Source organism: Staurois parvus, unplaced genomic scaffold, assembly GCF_062004578.1.
Source record: "Staurois parvus isolate SC_StPar_1 unplaced genomic scaffold, SC_StPar_1.0 ptg001432l, whole genome shotgun sequence".
Classification (NCBI taxonomy): domain Eukaryota; kingdom Metazoa; phylum Chordata; class Amphibia; order Anura; family Ranidae; genus Staurois; species Staurois parvus.
Window position 1 is genome coordinate 4,929,440 of NW_028319228.1, and position 22,558 is coordinate 4,951,997.

The window sequence follows — 22,558 nt, forward strand, 5'->3', positions numbered from 1 at the left end:
CTTACGGACTTCTTTTAGCATTTAATTTGCACTATTTTGTGTTACTTGAGGTTGTCTTTCACAGCTCTACTAGTGAGGTAGAGGTGCACCTACAGACAGATCACCTTTAATTCATGTGTTGGTAATATCTGGTGGGACTTGCCTGAGGTGCAAACTTTTTGTATATCAAAGAGTAAGTATGGAGCTAGGCAGACACATCAAGTTGAACCCACTGGAGGCACTTCTTAGCAAGAAATCTGGCCCCTGCAGTAATACCCATTTTTGGCTAGTATATTCACAGGCTAAAAGGACTATTATCAATGTGTGGAAAACATTAACGCTGCCCTATATAGAATTTCAAAACAAAGTTTCTTAAACCCAGTTCTTTCAAAAGCTTATAGTTTTTCAGAAAGACAAACGTAGCAAATGTGAAAGGATTTGGACAACCTGGATAGGCAATCTTTTAAATAACTTTTATTTGTAGCTCACTCATTATTTTGGTCAATTGTATCACTTTTGAATCAACTCCTGTTACTTATGGGGTCCCTAACCTGATTTACTCTTCCTCTCAATCATACCTCCCCCCCTTTTATATGACTCATATGATGTTCCCCTACATTTTGAATTTTATCACAATTGTAAATCCATTATAACATCCCTGAAATTTCTTTCAACATTTCAATATACTGTATGTTGGTACATGTACTGTAAGTCTTGTGTTTTCTAGCCATATGTGGATCTATTTCTGTGCATTTTAATGTAAATTACTGTACCCACAAATTTAGGTATAACCAGCCTGCCAGAATTTATATGCGATTATTGCTATTATAGCCACTAGCAGTAATCACTGTGTTCTCCTAGCGGGGATGAACACAGTGGCTCTGCAGGAGAGATTCCCCCCCACCAACACAGACTATGTTGATGGGAGAATTAAACAATGTTCTTTTCGACAACCACAATCGCTCTGTCTATGGCCAACTTTAGATATACTTTGGCATTACGTTTGCAACATAAAGTATGTTTCCTCCCCTCAAATGCAGTTATCTAAACTGGATAGGAAAACCAGTGAAGTGCATAGAAAATGTTGCAAAAGCATTGGGAATGTTTGCTATTAGATTATTCACATGCATACTTTCAAATATTGATGTATATATTGTTACATAAAGAGAATGTCAGAAATGACAAAAAAAAGGACAGATATCTAGAAAACATTATCTCTCAGGGACCCCAAGAAATAATTTTAGACCCACTGGGGTCAGTTACACTTCTGGCCCACTAGCAGTGCATATCTAAACACTAGCAGGTAAGGCAAAGAAAACTAAGAATACTGTGCTCTTTCCAGGGTTAGAGGGTCAGAGATGTGCCCTACTGGACAAAACATTTTAGGAATACCAAATACTGACATAAAATGCAGCTGGAGTTGTGTTTCCGTAATCCTGATGTGATAAAAAGAATCTGTGCAGTAAAGAAGTTTTTCTGTTTACCTTGATGTGGAGAGGAGAAAATATAAGCATGATACAGTTTGGAAATTCCCAGAGAAGTGAAACACTGTCAAGTGGAATATAGCACGGGGACCGCTGAGGGGGAGAGAGATTTATTTTCTTTCCTGACCTCAGATCCTATAACATGTTGAAATGAGATGTGAGCACATTCAGCTGTATACTGATGCACAAGCATCCGATATCCTTGAGAATCAGAGCACTACATGCAAAGCTTGTTAACATGACAATGCAACACATGATAGACGAGATGAGAAATGGTTTCCGCAGGGAGAAGCAAAAATGAGCTCCCTTTTGGACATTAGAGTCAGTAAACAGGTTATCGACACAGATTTCATAAAACCAAGAATAAATTAAAAGAATGTAAAAATATTTCATATCCAACTTCTGAAAACTATTTCATGCAAATTGAAGCAGTCAAATTAAAAACACATACCTTGATACTTTCTTGATAATGCCAACACCAGCGCAGGACTTTCACTGGGAAAATAAGCCCTTAGTGGAAGCTTTGGCTAGAATAGAGAGACTTATTAGAGGTAAATTACAAGCATATGTGATCTTTATATACACATTTACATACACAATTACCACACACACACACACATACACTTAATGATTTATTTTATTAATGGTAATGCACTATTGAGTTTTCCTTGTTTTGAGGTTCATGTCTTCTTTGGATTCATTTGGAGGGCTCGGCAGAAAGATTTAGAATTTTCCTTTTGGGATCTGAATTTTGAGTGACTTTATTATTTGCAGACACTGGTGACTATTATTTTTTAATAAGATTGGGACTTTATGGACTTCCACTTTTATTAACAATTATTATATTTTATTTTTTTGGAGGATTTATATGTTGAAGCACAGAAAAGGGTTGTAGTCATAGATCGGGATACCGTATTTAATTGTTCATATTCATAGCCCCATGTGTTAATCTAGACATTTTATTCTTTTCTTGCTCTTTCAATTTTGCTCCAAGTTCCTTTTTCCACTTATCCAGAAACATCTAGGACACCGGTTCATCTATTTCAGTAAGGATTTTATAGATCCTAGAGGTAGCATGTTTTTGTATTGTATTTAATAGCGGTTCCAAAGATATCACAAACAACAATGGAGAGAGTGGGCATTCCTGTCTTGTTCCATTATGTATCCTAAAAAACTTTGATAATGATCCATTGACCTTCACTGTGGCTGATGGGTACCTATATAACTCTGTTATCCACCGCATCATCTTGGGCCCAAATCCTAACATCTTCAGCGTGTCTATCATAAATCCCCAATCTACTCTATCAAAGGCCTTTTCAGCATTGATCGATAAGATGACCCCCGGTACCTCTCCTCTTCCACTCTTTTGAAGGATAAGCAATGTTCTTAGTCCGTTATCCCTTCCTTCTCTGCCCAGGGTAAATCCCGCTTGGTCTAGGTGTATCCAGTTGGGCAACAGCTCTTTCTTCCTTCTTGCTAATACCTTCGCATACAATTTTGGATCGGTGTTTAGTAAAGATATAGGTCTGTAACTGGTACACTGAGGCCAATCTTTCCCCTCTTTAGGCATAACTGTGATAAATGCCTGTAATGACTCCTCCCTCATCTATGTCTCTTCTCCCAATGCATTCATGTATGTATACAGTTTAGGGATTAGTTATTCTTTGAACTTCTTATAATATCCCACAGTAAATCCATCAGGGCCGGGGCTCTTACCTGCAGCTGTACTCTTCAATGCTAAACTAACTTCTTCTTTTGAAATTAAGCTATCTAAAGCTGGTAGTCTAACTTCATCCAATATAGGTAGACCAGCCTCGTTCAAATATATTTGCCTTTTTCCCTTTCTCTCTTCCTCTGGTTCCTTCTGGTTCTAAACCACTATAGTATCTCTGGAATGTATTAGCAATATCAGTGGTCGAATAAACCATTTCTCCTTTTTCAGCTTTAATTTTTTCCTTTGAAACCCTATTAAAAATCTTCCTTGTTTCTTGATCCATGAGATCCTTTACCTCTTCTCTTTTTTATATTGTTTCCTGTTCTATATGGGCACAAAACCCTAGTCTCATTGTGACAGGGGCATGGTCTGATATAGATATTACTTCTATGTTAATTTTCACCAGAGACTCCAAGAGTCTATGTTCAATCAACATATAATCCAATTTTGAATACATCCTATGCACCACAGAGAAGAAGGTATAGTCTCTTTCTCTTGGATGCTTAATGCTCCAAGCGTCCATCAGCTGACATTTTTTAACATTCTTTAGGCTCCTATCTCCCTCTCCGGGTCGATCCAAAAGTATAGAGCCCCATTTAACTCGTGCTCGGGGGAAGAGACCTTTATCCCAAGAGTATTGGTGGGGGGGAGAAGGGGAGAGAGAGAAAAAAAAAAAAAAGGGAGAGGCGGGAGGGAGGGGGATGCAGAACCTGGATTCACCACCCCCCATCTCACCTTCCCTCTAAAACCATCTACCCCCATCAGTCTATCACCTTTTAGAAACTCTGACATTTCTCCTCTTCTAACTTTACATTCTCTTTCCCGCCTTTAGACCACCCTATAATATCCAGAGTCTGTAATTCTAATTTTTCACAAAAGTCTCTTAAATCTTCTGGGAATATCAGTTTCACAGTTTTCCCATCCTTTCACCTGATCAAGCATGCAGGGAATCCCCAATTATAGCGGACATTTTTATCCCTCATCTGATCTAACAATGGTTTCAAAGATCTTCTAGCACGTGTCTCCTGTGCTATGTCTGCAAAAATAAGCAATTTTGTTTATCCAGATTTTATGTCTGGTATCATACACAGCTTCTTCCATATAGTTTCTTTATCTTCATAATAATGAAACCGCCCCTTGGGGTATCTGATGTAACTCTTTGGGATCTCCTTATCCTGTGCACCCAATCTATTTTCAGTTGTTCCATCTCTTCTATCCCTATGATTGGATTAAACAATCTTCTCATGGTGTCCTGTACATCTTCTCCTTGAGACACTTTTGGTAAGCCTCTGATCCTTAGATTGTTCCTCCTATCTTGATTTTCCTGATCTTCTAATTTATGATAGCATTCTTTGTTCTTTTCTCATTTCCTCCACTTGCGCTTCTAGTTTGTTAATTACTTGGGCTTTTTTCTCCAATTTCCCTTCTGTTTCTTCTACTCGTGACAGGACTTGTCCCATTTCATGGTGTAAAACCGCCATTTCACTATTTATGGAGTTCTCTAATTTTGCAAACATTTCTACATTTTCTGATCTTGTGGGCATTTGTAGCCTTGCTTCTTGCTCCTCCATATTTCTTTTCCCCCTTTCACTCTCTAACTTTGAAGTTTCTTCAACTGATTCCTATCCGATACCTCAAAAGACAGTCTTGTTTGATCTCCGGTGTGATTTGCTTCTCCGTGACTCTCTGGGGTTTGTTCCTCTGGGCTTTTCTCATACAAAGGTATATACTTCTTTATTGTACTTGAGGAGTTTTTGCTCCTCCTCCTTTGACAGATCTACTCTTCTTATTCTATAAGTTGTACAATTACTTATAGCTTCAGGTAGAAATTTATTTCAGTTTCCCCGGGTCCTTACCTGCAATACTGATCTCGCTTAGAATCCTTCCCTTCCTGGTCTTTATGAGGGTTACAGTTCTTTGGTGTTCCCTTCTTTTTCTTCTTCGCCTTACACTTCTTGGGTGCCCCTTCCTTTCCTCTAATGAATGTACTTTAATGATGTTCCGTTTATACCATCCCATCAACCCCTAGAAAACTACTGTTGTGTCCACATTTCTCCCAGCAGCAACAATAGCATGCACGACCTCAGCATTGGGGATTAACCACCTCCTGCAGCAACTCACCCGCTCCTATGTTCTGCATCCACCGGCTAGGCGTCAGCTGCTGGTTGTTGTTTTCAGGGGTCTCAGGAGATCTCCTTTGATGGCCGGGGGCTTCCTGGCTTGATGATCACCTTGGGTCTCTTTTACCGACCCTGGGGCTGGCTCTGTGCTGCTCCATCCTCCTGTCTCTGGCACCAGTCTCCTAGGTTCCCAGGCTTCCTTGCCACGGTCACCTGATCAATAATGTGGGTCTACCTGGTGTCCTTCGCTGGGTCACTCTCCTCCTCCCGCCACACAGCAACCCACAGGCTCCCTCCAGCAGCACGGACTCCCAGCTCCACCGGACCCACCAGCCACACCATGAACCCCAGACCGGGCACACTCCAAGGCAGGACGGAACAACAAGAAGGTCAAGTGAGTACCCATCCCCACATTTTTCTTTGTACTGGCTTCCTGTAATCCAACAAGACTCAGACAGAGGGAGAGCCAGCACTCCCTCTGCTGCAGTGCACCTGAGCAGGCAGGGATCATGGTGAGAGGAAAACAGAGCAGAGTAATGATGCATCATTGTGCTGCTGTCCCTTCATTTTCCAGTCATCAAGCTAGAACCAAGCTGTGCTCACACAGCAGTTGACATCCACACTCTTACCGTGCTATCTGGCAGAGGTGCCAGAAATCATTGGTTTAACTAAATTAAAAATTTACATATATGTATTTAAACTGTGTAATCAGAAGATTGCCTGGACTTTATCTCTCAAAGAGAATATTCTGATTATTCCTCTTTGCAGCCTAGTACCTAAATTATTTTCTAGAGTATAAATATACCATTATCTCAGTAAACTTGCATTAACCACTTGCCGACCTGCCACAGTATATAGAAGGCAGCGGGGTGCCAGCTACAGGCACAGCGACGTACCTGGACGTCGCTGCTTGTTTCTGGGTTTCGGGCACACAAGCACCTGTCCCCTACTTCCCTGTGACTTGACACAGCAGGAGTTTGCCAGGATATCCCGGCCAATGATTCATGGCTGGGACCTGCTGAATGGCTGTGTTGAATCACAGCCCAGAGCCCTGTGTTGACAAACAACACAGGGCTCTGAACAGAGGGAAAGATCACTTTGTTTCTTTTCCCTGCAACAGCACACTGTACACACATTAATGTTTGTTAGGCACCCAATTACCACTTGATTGCCCCTAGATGTTAATCCCTTCCCAGCCAGTGTCATTGTACAGTGACAGTGTATATTATTAGCACTGATTGCTGTATTAGTGCCACTGGTGATGTCGGTGTCAGTCAGTTCCCATAAAGTGCCAGTTAGTGTCAACTTGCCCGTCGCACTATCATAGTCCCACTAGTCACTGATCGTTACCATTACTAGCATAAAAAATATAAAAAAATAAATACAAATTCCAGTAAATATCCCATAGCTTGTAAATGCTATAACTTTCATGCAAACCAATTATTATACAGTGCAATGAAAAAGTATTTGCCCGTTTCCTGATTTTTTTTTTTTTTGCATACTCATCACACTTAAAGGATTTAGATCATCAAACAGATTTTAACATTACACAAATATAACCTGAGTAAATACAAACTATAGTTCTGAAATGATGATTTAATTTATTAAGAGGAGGCAGAGTTAAATTTCACTTTCCACATCCAGGCCTAATTACTGCCATTAATTCAGGAAATCACTTAAATAGAAGCTGTCTGACAAAGTGGAGCAACACATAATGCCACGATGTAAAGAAATTCAAGAACAGATGAGAAACAAAGTAATTGACATTTATCAGTCTGGAAACAGGTACAAAGCCATTTCTAGGGCTTTGGGATTCCAGTGAACCATGGTGACAGCCAATATCCACAAATGGAGAAAACTTGGAACAGTAGTAAACAATCCTAGGAGTGGCCGCCCTACCAAAATTACTCCAAGAGCATTACGACAACTCATCCAGGAGGACATAAAAGAACCCAGAACAACATCTAAAGAACTGAAGACCTCACTTGTCTTAGTTAAGGTCAGTGTTCATGATTCAACAATAAGAAAGACACTAAGCAAAAATGGCAACCATGGGAAAGTACCATGGCAAAAGCCACTGCTGACCAAAAAGAACACAAGGCTCATCTCACATTTGCCAAAAAACATCTGGATTATCAACCAGACTTTTGGGCAAATATTCTGTGGACTGATGAGACAAAAGTTTAACTTTTTGAAAGGTGTGCATCCTGTTACATCTGGCATAAAACTAACACAGCATTTCTTAAAAAGAACATCATACCAACAGTCAAACATGGCAGTGGTACTGTGATGGTCTAGGGTTGCTTTTCAGCTTCAGAACCAGGACAGCTTGCCATAGTTGATTGAACCACAAATTCTGCACTCTACCAGAAAATCCTGAAGGAAAATGTCCGACCATCAGTTCGTGACCTCAAACTCAAACGCATTTGGGTTATGCAGCAGGACAATGATCTGAAACACACCACCAAGTCCACCTCTGAATGGCTCAAAAAAACTAAATTAAGGTTTTGAATTGACCTAAGCAAAACCAGGACCTAAATCCTATTGAGATGCTGTGATATGACCTTAAACAGGTCGTTCATGCTCAGAAACCCTCCAATGTGGCTGACAATTCTGCAAACAAAAGTTAGCCAAATTTTCTGCACAGTGATGTGAAAGACTCATTGCTAGTTATCTCAATCGCTTGATTGCAGTCGTTGGCACCAAGGGTGGCACAACCAGGTATTAGGTTTAGGAGGCAATTACTTTGTTTCACAAAGGGCCAGGCAGGTTTGGAGAGTTTTTTTCCCCCTAACCACTAGGAGACCGCCCACAGTACATATACTGCAGCAAGGCGGCCCCTGTGTGCAGGATCATGTATATAAACGTGATCTTGCATTTCGGGGTAGGGGGTGCACACGACCACCCTACCCACGGCACCGATCGCGGCTGCGGGTGTCAATCACCGGGTCCCGGCCCGGTAATTGCTGGCAAACACTGACAGAGAGGATGGCTGCATTATTTTCAATGCAGCTCTCCTTCCTGTCAGTTTGGGCACACGGATCAGGATGGATGAGTTCAGCATTCTGGATCAGTGTGCTTACAGTAAAGCACACACCCCCGCCCCCTAGTGAAACACCCCCTTACACAGTTAACCCTTTGATAGCCTTCTAATGTTAACCTCTTCCTCCACAGTGCCATTAGTACAGTGTCAGTGCTTTTTTTTTTTTTTTTGCACTGATCAATGTATTGGTGTCACTGGGGATGTCAGTAACCCCAAGTCAGTTCCCCCCAGTGTCAGAATGTCCGCTGCATTCCCACTATAAGTTGCTGATCGCTGCCATAAGTCGCTGATTGCCGCCATAAGCCGCTATTATTAGTATAAAAAAGTATCTATACCACCATTTGTAAACGCTATAACTTTCACGTAAACCAATTCATTTACACGTATTGGGATTTTTTTTTAGCAAAGACATGTCGCAGAATACATTTTGGCCTAAATTTATAATGAAATTTGATTTTTAAATTTTTTTACTGGATGAAAAGGCCAAAATATTGTTTTTCTCAAAATTGTCGGACTTCTTTTTTTATAGCGCAAAAAACTAAAAATGCACAGATCAAATACCTCCAAAAGAAAGGGACGTAAATTTTGGTGCAGCGTTGCATGATCCTGCAATTGTCAGGTAAAGTAACGCAGCGCCATAACACAAACCGCTTATGTAACCGAATGATTTGCGCTCCCATGGTTTTCACGCCCCTCCCAAATAGCGTCAGATTGCTCATCAGTACACCAGTAATCACATTTAACCCCTTGATTGCCAGGAACACGCTCATACACAATAAACCTCTATTGCTGTTATAGTGTCTGAATGGATCAATATCTTTAATCAGATCAGCACTATACCAGTATTCACATTAGTATAGTGTCCCCAAAAACATAGCGTTAGTGGGATCAGCCCCGGCACCTGCCAGCACCTGCGTTTAGCCCCTACGCTTACCCGACTCCCTTCTTCCCCAGAAAGTGCAGTGTCAGTAGGTCACTGTCACTTGATACATTGCACACAAAACCGCAGTGTTCGCAGAATCAGGCCTGATCTCTGTTAGCACTTGCCGGTAAATTTTGATGACTCTCATATGCAGCAGATGGCCAGTACTAGTGCCACACTAACTTTTGGTGAACTGGCAAGCAACAGTGGCCTAGTACATCCTGGTCTTTCACATACGAGCACTGCAGTATCACTTGGTGACGTGGCAGGTCCCATAAGTGGAGTACAAACTGGTGCGGTGGTGAGCACAAGTATTGTCCCACCAAGAATTCGCACACAGGCCCATAAAGCCCATAGTATCCTTCCGAATGTGCTTGCAAGTCCTGATTGGCAGCCCACAAATTCTGCAGCACCCATACTTCCCCCATTCACTGCCAAACCTGGAATTCAGGTGGAAACAGCAAATTTAACTACTCCCCTTGATTTTTTGTAGCTGTTTTTCATGGAATATTTGTATGCATTGATTGTGGATACAGAATTTATATGCACAACAATTTATCGCCGCCAACCCAAATTCAAACCTTGCCAGGCCATTCGCATGGAAACCCATTACGGTTTCCGAATTTAAATTTTTTTTTAGACCTTACCCTCAAACATGAATTGCGGTTGTATTGGTCCACAGACCCGATTCATCATATCTCGTGTTCTCTGCTGCCATGGCCAGGCATAGATATGAGAGTATAATGTGTTTTATGCATTTCAACAACAATACACTCTGTCGTCCTCGAGGTGACCCTGGATTTGACCGGCTCCACAAAATTCAGCCCCTCGTAAATCACCTTAACCAAAAATTTGCAGATGTGTATACTCCCCAGCAAAAAATCTGCATTGATGAGTCCCTCATTAATTTTTCAGGCCGCCTTGCATTCAAACAATTTCTCCCCAGCAAGCGTGCCAGATATGGGGTCAAGATGTAGAAGACCTGTGAGAGGGCAACAGGCTATACTTATAAGTTTCGGATTTACGAGAGAAAAGATAGTCATATGGAACCCCCGGGATGCCCAGGCTACGCCACAATCGTTCCAGCGCACGACTATGTCGTTTAAGATTTCTGGTGTCGTCAGTCTGCCAAGGTTGTAACGGTCGGGGCCTGATGCATCGTGTTGTTAGAGGAGCAAGTGAGTCTAATGTGGATGAAAGCGAACTGTTGTAGACAGCAGTGGCCAGGTCAGGGCAGGACAGGGGAGAGATTCTGTCATAGAGTTGGTCAGTTGCAGAGTGGAAAGGAGCAGGGTTCAAGTTGTGAAGGTTTCTGCAGGTAATTGTTTGCTGCTTGGAGGGATAGATGTTTGAAGACGAGGAGACTGTGAAGCTGATGAGATTGTGAGCAGAGAGAGGAAAGGGGGTTTTTGTGAGGTTGTACGGAGTGCAAAGATGGGAGAAAACAAGGTCTAATGTATTCCCATCAGAGTGAGTGTAGGACTGTATACATTGTGCTAATGCAAAAGATGAGGTTAGGTTGAAGAGTTGGAATGTGGCCAGGTTGTTGACATTAATAGGGATGTTAAAATCTCCGAGAATGATAGTAGGTAGTTCAGAGGAGAGAAAGAAGGGTAGCCAGGCGGAAAAATCATCAAGAAAACGGGACACCGGTCCAGGAGGCCGATAGATCACTGCAAGCCTCAGAGAAATGGGAGAAAACAGCTGGATGCAGTGAGTTTCGAAAGAAGAGAAGGATAGAGAGGGAGGGTTATGGAAATATCCAGTTTTATATGCTCTGGCCTAAGCTCGGCCTGGTGGTGTTCTACTTTCCTGGGTGTTGGTGGGCTTTGTGATTCTGAAAATATGCCAGTTCCTTTCAATATTATATAATGGATAATTATATTGTCTCTGAAGCCAGAGCTAAGACATACATATCTTCTTAATTGCACTCTTTTAGCATTACTTTATTATACAATTAACAAATAGGTCATTTTTTTATATGATATACTATTTTTCCTAGACGGGAAATCTATTACATGCGGATTTGAACACATCTGCCACGCAAACACACTTAGAAACAATATACTATCAGACATCTGCAACCTCAGCACTAGAAACATGTTGCTTGGGGCAAGTGTTTGACTTGACATAGAACATATTTTAACTTATATGTCAAAGACTCCTGTGAAGCAACAGCTAGCAGAGTATGGATTAAAGGTGATTTTTTTCTATATTTCAGATATCTGCAAATTGCCACCACCTGCAGCACAGTTCTTTAGGTGCCACTGCAGTCTTAGGAAATGGTCTAGTAAACTAGATAGACTAATACAAATATAGATGTTTGTAAGCCTTACCAGTTCAGCTGCAGAAGGCTTTATAATAAAGCCTTAACAACTACTAAACTACAGTGACAAAAGCTAATGAGGCTTCTGTGCTGCTTGTGGCCTATACATTGCTTTCAACAAAAAAGAATAAAAGGCAAATTTAAAGGGAAAGTTTACCCTCTAAACTGCCAGCTGTCCGACTGTCATAATGATCCACTGGCATTAATACTTTCTCAGTTACTAATCTTGTACACATAGGCAACAAGTGAAGTCCCAGCTCCTGATGGGTATACTTGTTCTAGTTTAGTGGCTTAGAAGTACTATTGTAAAGTCAGAAATTCAGTGTGATGGAAGGGCAGGGTATCTATCGTGCCCAAAAGGAAGTCAGTATTGCCAAGCTATGTATTTCTCTCTAAAAATGTTTCTCTAAAGCGAACCTTGTCACAAGAAAGAAACAACCAATAAATGCAAACTGGCTCCTTCCATAAAATTTACTTGTAAACACACTGCTACACAGTGCTATACATGATGCAATGTCTGCATGTAAATTGCTGTAAACCTCAGACATGAAAACTCAACAAATGACATCCTTCTATAGTGTGTACTAGTCTAAATTCACAGCACTGAGTGGTGTTCCTCTCTGATACCTCTGCTATCTTCATGACTCACTGATAGAACAATAAACATACACCTCAGCCTCCCAGGATATGGCCTGTCCCCCTCCAGCACACAACGGGTGACTCATAGACTTAGCTTTGTGTTTTTCTCCAAGAGCCTTTTAGAGAGGGGTGTGCCCCTTCCCTCCAATCAGATTTTAAGGAGCTCTGTGCTCTAGCTCTGCAGTGCATGAAGTCAAATCCCTGCGGCCGAGAAAAATCATTTGATCTGTGTGTTTTAGAACCATCTACATCTCTGTGTATCACCTGAGGCTAATTTCTTCAGTGGGTAAATATAAGGGTTTACAAGCATTTTAAGCAGTGGAGGCTCTGAGAACCACCTTGTGCACCTCACACAGTGGTCAAGGTTGCTTAGGCCTCAAATTGCTTTTCAGAATAAACTGGGGAAATATTGAATCTTAAAATATTAGCCTTACATCTGCATGCTGCAGGTAGTCCTGAATAAAGGGACTATAAGAGTGCCCATCAGCCACGAGTATACAATTAAGTTACCAATGTGTACCCTGTGGTAAATGACTTGTAGTTAGGTGTTAACTTTCAGTGACAGATGTACTTGAAGGTCTCTTTCCAAAATGTATTGCAAGAATTAAAGGCGTAACTAACAACAAGAGTTCTCCCAGACATTGAGATGAATAACTGCAGTAGTAGGTTTCTGCATGATTGTTGTACCACTTTAGTTTCCTTTAAACGCTTTAAAAAAAAAAATCTGTAAAATTATCCCTATTACCACATATGCGCACATGCAAATTATACATTTATAAGGTGAGAGAACAGCTGAAAAAATACCTATAACCATTTAGCTATCCTCAGTTGCAACTTACACAAATACACGTTACAGTGGAAATATTCTTGATAATGAATATGTGGTGACACTGCTCAAGTTGAAAAGTAACGTATCACAAATTTGTATAATAGTTACCACATTTTCATATTTTTCCCCTTGCCTACTGCATTTTTGTAGGGCTCTCTTTACTATGAACACATTGTCAAACATTTTGTTGCATTTTCATTTTCGTTGTAGTGCATTCAGTATATCAAAGTCCTGTATGTTGTGTTTTGAATGCATTCACCTGCTTGTTCAACATTCTACATGACCATTATATTGCAGACAAATAGTAGTATGATTAAATAACATTGTTTTCATAATTAATTGTTATTTTGTCTCTTTAAATGTAATTTTTATGATATGAACTAGCAAATGTGTGCCAATTTCCTGAATTGGTTTTTCGGAACTTATGGCTTGGGAAAATATGAATTCTACTACTTGTTAGTGCTATGCACAATAATGCATGACTGGCAGTGCATTGCTATTCATTTTGAATTGCATCCCTATTCACCTTGCAAACCCACCGCAATTCACATTGCACAATGTGCATGTCCAGTTTTTGGTGTATTGTGGTCCGTTGGAAACTTATTCAAATGTGTGTGCTCACTCTATACATTCTTTTTTTTTAACATGTATATGCATATGCTTTCATTTGGTGTGCTCTCTGAGTATGCTCTGTGTTTTACCTATGTGCTTTAACCTGTGCGGTATGATTGTGCATACTTTGTCTATGCATCCTCTGTCTGCATATACTCTGCATATGTTCTGTTTGAAGTTTCTGCACATGCTCCAGCTGTGCATTTAGTGTCTGTGCATGCTCTGGCTGTGCATGTTTTTTCTGTGTAATGACTGCCTGAGTACTCTATTGGTGTTTGCTCTGTCTGTGTGTTGTCTGTATGGGTGCAATAAATGTGGGTATAGGTGCAATAATTGTGGGTGGCCCATTTGTCATCACTTTCTGGGTATGCAAACTTGAGAGATAATGCAGAAGAAAATCAACGAGAATATAACAAAGAATAGATGGATGAAAGAAGAAAAACTTAAATTAGAATATTACCTGTAGATTATCCTTGTCATATTCTTTCATAAAAGAGTGCGTGAATAACCTTATAATAGTACTCGCTTTAACATTTCCATCACTTTCAAGTAGTGCATTCCTAAGTATTACAAAAAAGTATTACAAAAAGTTTTAATTGTCAATTAAACAGTAATGGTAATATCATAAAAGACATACGATGCATTTCTTTCAGTAAACAAAATGCAGCATTCAAAAGCAAATACTGTATACGTGCACTTCGTGACTTGATATGACAGGTACATGTGAAAGCTTGAAATGACTGCTAGCAGTTGAACACGAGTACTAATAAGGATATGCACATAGGTGTGTGTATATAACCGTACTTGACTGTCAGTGATTACTGAGGTCCTAGTGAAGAGACGGGAAGTCAATATTGTCACTAATCAATATTTGACAATAGTCAACAACTGACAATGTTGTGTTGTTATGAAAAAACACTTTTCAATGTTTAATGCTGCAGTTGGTCATAGATGGATCGCAATTCAATTGACTTTTGTCGAATGGCAATGTTGGAAAATTTTCATATGATCAGCGGCTGCAGTGTGTGGGGGGTAGGGTAATCCCTCCAACCACATTCCTTGTCCATCCACCTTTTATGGTTTCATGCACACTGGGGCTCTTCTAAACAATTTTTTCCTAGCAAGGGGAAAGCAGGTACAAAACACTCCTATGCTGAGTTTTTTCAAATGCGTTACGGTGCATCAATTGGGGCATTTATTAATTTAATTGGCCGGACTATTAATGTATTCTAGATACTGAAATGAAAAAAGGCTTAAGCACTAAAACGCCCCTAGCATTAACATGTGTTAACATTCGTTTATGTGTGTCAGCTGTTTTTTTTTCTGCCAAAATGCTCCTCTCTTGAACACACAAGTGATGGAGTTTTTCTAATCTGCCTCTAAACTCCTGTAAATGTCTATAGTGTGCATAAACACACAGGTTTACATGGAAGGGAGTTTAGAGGCAGATCAAAAAATAATCTCAATTGTAAAAGCAGCATTTTTTAGCTCAAGTGTGCATGAGGCCTATTAGTCATCAGAGAGATAGGACTAATGCCCTATGATTTGGTATTTTCTGTTGAAATAGAAATGCAGGGTATGAAAAAAACATACATACTCAACTAGGTGGATGCAGCATAAATCCATTGCTGCATCTGTCCCCTTGCCGCCTCTACACAGAGAACCGAGTGATCAAAGACTGCTTATCGCGCAGTTCTCGGTCTTCAGTGAGCAGGGAGCAGGTGACTGTCAGTTACTGGCTCTCTGCTCTGCCCCGCCAGTGTTCACTGGAGTGTTGGGCTGTGCAGGGGCAGAAGAAGTTGTCTCAGGCTCTCAGCAAGGCGCTAAGTGGCTAAGCCAACTGCCGGTCAGGGATCTGAGCGGATCCCAACATTAAAGCTGGAATCTCTCCAGAGCCTGGACGTGCTGAGTGACATCTGTCATCAGCGGGCTTTAGCCCACTGTCAGCTGAATATGGGTCACAAGAGTATAGAACAAAGTGCACTGTGATCCCCAGGAGAAGTAGGGCCAAAAGTGTTTTCTTTTGAGTCTATACGCTCAAGCCACAAAAGAATAATGCATGCAGATTGTACAAAGTTTTTTTCTTACAACAAAAAATAAAATGACTTTTTTATTCACTAAAGCTACTGCTGCACAGTTTAGCTGGTATTAATGCACACAAATCATTTAACCACTTCAGGTCCGGACACTTACCTCCTTCCTGTCCATGCCAATTTTCAGCTTTCAGTGCTATCACACTTTGAATGACAACTGCGCGGTCATGCAACACTGTACCCATATGAATGTTTTAGCATTTTTTTGAGACAGATAAAACTTTATTTTGGTGGTATTAATTCACCACTGGGATTTTTATTTTTTTTGCTATATAAATGAAAAAGTCCAAAAATTTTTAAAAAAGTGCAAATATATAATCTTTCTTCATAAATCTTGGCCAAAATTTATTTGGTTATCTTTTTAGTAAAAAAAAAACCCAAATTAGTTTATAACCAAAAATTATAATTTTTCTAAATTTTGTTTTTACATTTTTTTTTTTTAATATTATTATGGGTTTTTTTTTTACATACTGTCAACCTAGTAGTACAGTGTCACCATAGTGACACTGTACTAATTGTGAGGGGGTGATGAAATTTTTTTTTTGTTTTTTTACACTGATTGCTGTAAAAGCAATCATTTCTTCTCTCTGGCTGCATTCTTGCAGCCATTGAGAAAAACTGTGTGAGCTGTGATTGGTCACAGCTTGTCACATGGTACAAGGCTGTTGTGAATAGCCTTGTACCATGTGACCTCTGTGATCATTCACAGATTTCACACATAGTAATTAATGATGTCAGAAGTGACATCTTGCTTACTACTCTTCATGTGATCACTGATTGGCCAATCAGTGATCACATGATTGGGACATCACGCGTATAGACCATAGATGTCAATTCACAATGATTCATCCATAGATTATGGTGCTTAAACTAATAAACACAGATTTAAAAGCAATGCCCACATATTTTTAAATGACCATTCATTTGCTGAAAAAATGGTTAAAATCATACCGGAAACAGCAGACAGACCTTAAAACTGCTAAATACACAGATTACTGTATATAAAGTTATGATGTATATAATGTTTTACCTCCCAAACATTGGTACTTCCATTCATCCAGTCTTAAGATTTACACAGCCACACAGTACATCCCTCTCTTGCAGGGTAGGAGACATGATTTTTCTACTGCACTTTGGAAAATATACTGATTCGTGAAATACTAAAATTTAACTAAAGCCTTTGTCTGGGCCCTTTATTTTAATGTTAACTTTGGGACAAATGTGTTTCCCTGTGCAGTCTTGTAGTTAGTAGCTGCATAAACATGGGGCCCTCCCACAAGACGGCAGTAATAAGCATCCCAGGAATCTTATGACCACAATATATTTTATATATAAAAAAAAGAAGTTGCTTTTTGTAAAAAAAAAAAACATAATCAAGGATTGAAAAAAAGCCCTTTTAAAACCTATATATACTTTAATTTACCGAAAAAACACTTTTGATTGCTAATAGATTGATAATTCATATTGAAATTAGCAACTTCTTTTTGATGTGAAAATGATGGTCCTGGCTTCAACTTTTAAAACAGCAGTGTAGGCAATATTTAAGATAACTATTGCTGGATAGGAAAACATGTAACTGCAGTAGAGAACCAACAAAGGCATTTTTGGCCTTCAGAAAATCAAGTGTCCTTATAAAATCATGCACCAGACAAACCATTGATAGTTTTGTCTCAATATAATCTGCTGTAAATGACCTGTATGCACATTATTTTCAAGAAGCCATGAAAGGAAGGTCAAGTCCAAGAAGTCTGTATTATAAATACACTGTTCAAAAAAATTAAAGAAACACTTTGAAAACACATCAGATCTCAATGAGGAAAAATATCATGCTGGGTATCTATACTGATATGGACTGGGTAATGTGTTAGGAACATAAGGATGCCCCATCGTATGATGGAAATCAAAATTATCAACCTACAAAGGACTAGATTCAAAGACAACCCGAAAATAAAAGTGAAATAATGATGCAGCAGGCTAGTCCATTTTGCTGAAATTTTATTGCAGCAACTCAATATGGTACTCAGTAGTTTCTATGGCCCCCACGTGCTTGTATGCATGCCTGACAACGTCGGTGCATGCTCCTAATGAGAAAATGGGTGCTGTCCTGGGGTATTTCCTCCCAAATCTGGACCAGGGCATCACTGAGATCCTGGACAGTCTGAGGTGCAATTTGGTGGCGTGGGATGGACCAAAACATGATATCCCAGAGGTGTTCTATTTGATTCAGGTCAGGTGAGTGTGGGGGCCATTCAATGGTATCAATTCCTTCATCCTTCAGAAACTGCCTGCATACTCTCGCCACATGAGGCCAGGCATTGTCATGCACCAGGAGGAACCCAGGACCCACTGCACCAGCGTAGGGTCTGACAATGGGTCCAAGGATTTCATCCTGATACCTAATGGCAGTCAGGGTGCCATTGTCTAGTCTGTAGAAGTCTGTGCGTCCCTCCATGGATATGCCTCCCCAGACCATCACTGACCCACCACCAAAACAGTCATGCTGAACAATGTTACAGGCAGCATAACATTCTCCACGGCTTCTCCAGACCCTTTCACATCTGTCACATGCACTCAGGGTTAACCTGCTCATCTGTGAAAAGCACAGGGTGCCAGTGGCGGACCTGACAATTCTGTTGTTCAATGGCAAGTGCCAATTGAGCTCTATGGTGCCGAGCAGTGAGCACAGAGCTCACTAAAGGATGACAGCACTCAGGTCACCCTTATGAAGTCTGTTTCTGATTGTTTAGTCAGAGACATTCACACCAGTGACCTGCTGGAGGTCAATTTGCAGGGCTCTGGCTTTGGTCATCTTGTTCCTCCTTGCACAAAGAAGCAGATACCGGTCCTGCTGAAGGACCTCCTATGACCCTGTCCAGCTCTCCTAGAGTAACTGCCTTTCTCCTGTAATCTCCTCCATGCTCTTGAGACTGTTCTGGGAGACACAGCAAACTTTCTGGCAATGGCAAGTATTGATGTGCCATCCTGGAGGAGTTGGACTGCCTGTGCAACCTCTGTACGGTCCAGGTATCGCCTCATGCTACTAGTAGTGACACTGACCCTAGCCAAATGTAAAATTAGTGAAAAACGGCAGAAAAGATGAGTAGGGAAAAAAATGTCAGTGGCCTCCACCTGTAAAACCATTCCTGTTTTTGGGGGATGTCTCATTGTTTCCCATCTAGTGCACCTATTGTTAATTTAATTTACACCAAAGCAGCTGAAACTGATTAACAGCCCCTGTCTGCTACTTAACCACATGCCCTCCTGAGGATTTACGCCCCTTCCTGACCAGGCCATTTTTTGTGTTACAGCGCTTACTTTAACTGACAATTGTGCGATCATGCAACGCTGCACCCAAATTACATTTACATCCTTTTTTTCCCATTATTTGAGCTTTCTTTCGGTGGTGTTTGATCGCCTGTATGGTTTTTTAATTTTTTTGCGCTATAAATAAAGGCCGACAATTTTGAGAAAAAAACAATATTTTTGAATTTTTGCTATTATCAATTCAAATCAAATCAAATTTTGTCATAAATGTACGCCAAAATGTATTCTACTACATGTCTTTGCTAAAAAAAAACGCCAAAAATTAATTGGTTTACGTGAACGTTATAGAGTTTACAAATGGCGGTATAGATACTGGAATTTTTTTTTTTTTTTTACTATCAATGGAGGTGATCAGTGACTTATAGCAGGACTGCGGCAGGCATTCTGACACTGGGGGGAACTGACTTGGTGTCACTGACATCCCCAGCGACACCAATACAGTGATCATTGCTAAAAAAAAAAGCAATGACATTGTACTAATGGCACTGGGCATGAAGGGGTTAACATAAGGGGCGATCAAAGGGTTAATTGTGTGCTGGGAGTGTTCTATATAGGGGGCGGTGTGTGTGGGCTTCACTGCAATCACACTGCTCTGGATGGCTGTGCTGTGCACCGCCATCCAGAGCAGTGTGCCCCAGCTGCCAGGGAGGAGGACTGTTAGTAAACAAAGCAGTCCTTCTCCCTGTTGGAGATGCTCGATAATCACGCCGGCGGTCGCAAATGGTGGCGTAGGGTAGGGTACGTGCACCCCCTACCCGGAAACACAAAATCACGTATATACAGGTGAAACTCGAAAGATTTGAATATCGTGCAAAAGTTCATTTATTTCAGTAATGCAACTTAAAAGGTGAAACTAATATATGAGATAGACTCATTACATGCAAAGCAAGATAGTTCAAGCCGTGATTTGTCATAATTGTGATGATTATGGTTTACAGCTCATGAAAACCCCAAATCCACAATCTCAGAAAATTAGAATATTGTGAAAAGGTGCAATATTCTAGGCTCAAAGTGTCCCACTCTAATCAGCTAATTAAGCCATAACACCTACAAAGGGTTCCTGAGCCTTTAAATGGTCTCTCAGTCTGGTTCAGTAGGAATCACAATCATGGGAAAGACTGCTGACCTGACAGTTGTGCAGAAAACCATCATTGACACCCTCCATAAGGAGGGAAAGCCTCAAAAGGTAATTGCAAAAGAAGTTGGACGTTCCCAAAGTGCTGTATCAAAGTATATTAATAGAAAGTTATGTGGAAGGGAAAAGTGTGGAAGAAAAAGGTGCACAAGCAGCAGGGATGACCGCAGCCTGGAGAGGATTGTCAGGAAAAGGCCATTCAAAAGTGTTGGGGACTTTCACCTTTTACATACAGTCATGGCCGAAATTGTTGGCACCCTTGATATTTCTCCAGGAAATCATGTATTTCTCACGAAACGTATTGCATTAACACATGTTTTGCTATACACATGTTTATTCCCTTTGTGTGTATTGGGACAAAACAAAAAAAGGGAGGAAAGAAAGCAAATTCGACATAATGTCACACAAACCTCCAAAAATGGGCTGGACAAAAGTATTGGCACCCTTTCACAACTGCGGATAAATAAGAATGTTACAAGCATGTGATGCTCCTGTAAACTCACCTGGGGCAAGTAACAGGTGTGGGCAATATAGAAATCACACCTGAAAGCAGATAAAAAGGAGAGACGTTCACTTAACCTTTGCATTGTGTGTCTGTCTGTGCCACACTAAGCATGGACAACAGAAAGAGGAGACGAGAACTGTCTGAGGACCTGAGAACCAAAATTGTGGCAAAATATCAACAATCTCAAGGTTACAAGTCCATCTCCAGAGAACTAGATTTGCCTTTGTCCACAGTGCGCAACATTATCAAGAAGTTTGCAACCCATGGCACTGTAGCTAATCTCCCTGGTCGTGGACGGATGAGGAAAATTGATGAAAGATTGCAACGCAGAATAGTCCGGATGGTGGATAAGCAGCCCCAAACATGTTCCAAAGACATTCAAGCTGTCCTGCAGGCTCAAGGAGCATCAGTGTCAGCGCGAACTATCCGTCGACATTTAAATGAAATGAAACGCTATGGCAGGAGACCCAGGAGGACCCCACTGCTGACACAGAGACATAAAAAAGCAAGACTACAGTTTGCCAAAATGTACTTGAGTAAGCCAAAAGCCTTCTGGGAAAACGTCTTGTGGACAGATGAGACCAAGATAGAGCTTTTCGGTAAAGCACATCATTCTACTGTTTACCGAAAACGGAATGAGGCCTACAAAGAACAAAACACAGTACCTACGGTAAAATATGGTGGAGGTTCAATGATGTTTTGGGGTTGTTTTGCTGCCTCTGGCACTGGGTGCCTTGACTGTGTGCAAGGCATCATGAAATCTGAGGATTACCAAAGGATTTTGGGTCGCACTGTAGGGCCCAGTGTCAGAAAGCTGGGTTTGCGTCCAAGATCCTGGGTCTTCCAGCAGGACAATGACCCCAAACATACGTCAAAAAGCACTCAGAAATGGATGGCAAAGAAGCGCTGGAGAGTTCTGAAGTGGCCAGCAATGAGCCCAGATCTAAATCCCATTGAACACCTGTGGAGAGATCTTAAAATTGCTGTTGGGAAAAGGTGTCCTTCCAATAAGAGAGACCTGGAGCTGTTTGCAAAGGGAGAGTGGTCCAAAATTCCGGGTGAGAGGTGTCAGAAGCTTATTGATGGTTATAGGAAGCGACTGATTTCAGTTATGTTTTCCAAAGGGTGTGCAACCAAATATTAAGTTAAGGGTGCCAATACTTTTGTCCAGCCCATTTTTGGGGTTTTGTGTGACATTATGTCATATTTGCTTTTCTGCCTCTGTTTTATATTTGTTCCAATACATACAAAGGGAATAAACATGTGTATAGCAAAACATGTGTTAATGCAATACCTTTTTTGTGTGAAATACTTGATTTTCAGGAAAAATATCAAGGGTGCCAACAATTTCGGCCATGACTGTATATCCAACCAAGGCTACTTCCTGATTAACATGTTCTGGCCTTCCTACATGAATAGTACTTGCCTGATGGCACTACAGTATGTTGCTATTTTAAAGATCACTTTAAAATACATGTTTAACATAATCAAATATGTATAAAGCTGTGCTACTTCTGCAAATTGAGATGGTAACTTGGTATCTCTCACCATTGCTAACCTTGAATTCATTATTTTTACATTTCCGGTGGGGGGGGGGGGGGGGGGGGGGGGGTGTGGTGTGGTGTGGTGTGTGTGTGTGTGTGTGTGTGTCTATATATATACAGTGGAAATAAAAAGTCTACACACTCCCCTGCTAAAATGTCAGGTTTCTGTGATGTAAAGAAATGAGAAAAAAATAAATCATTTCAGAACTTTTTCCAGCTTCAGCCTGGGTTCACACTGATGCGGTGCGGAATTCGCAGCGTTTTCTGTGTGAATACTGCACCGCATCAC

General features: G+C 40.8%; 1 protein-coding gene across 4 annotated transcripts in view; it reads right to left on the minus strand.

Moving 5' to 3' along the window:
* FANCC (FA complementation group C) overlaps positions 1-22,558 on the minus strand; it is a 307,766-nt gene that overhangs the window by 31,914 nt on the left and 253,294 nt on the right. For all 4 annotated transcript variants that reach the window (XM_089662131.1, XM_089662130.1, XM_089662132.1 and 1 more), the window contains exons 11-12: positions 14,129-14,228; positions 1,915-1,990 (exon numbers count right to left, since the gene is read on the minus strand). In XM_089662131.1, coding sequence (XP_089518257.1) covers positions 1,915-1,990; positions 14,129-14,228 — 176 coding nt within the window. The remainder of the gene's footprint in view (positions 1-1,914; positions 1,991-14,128; positions 14,229-22,558) is intronic.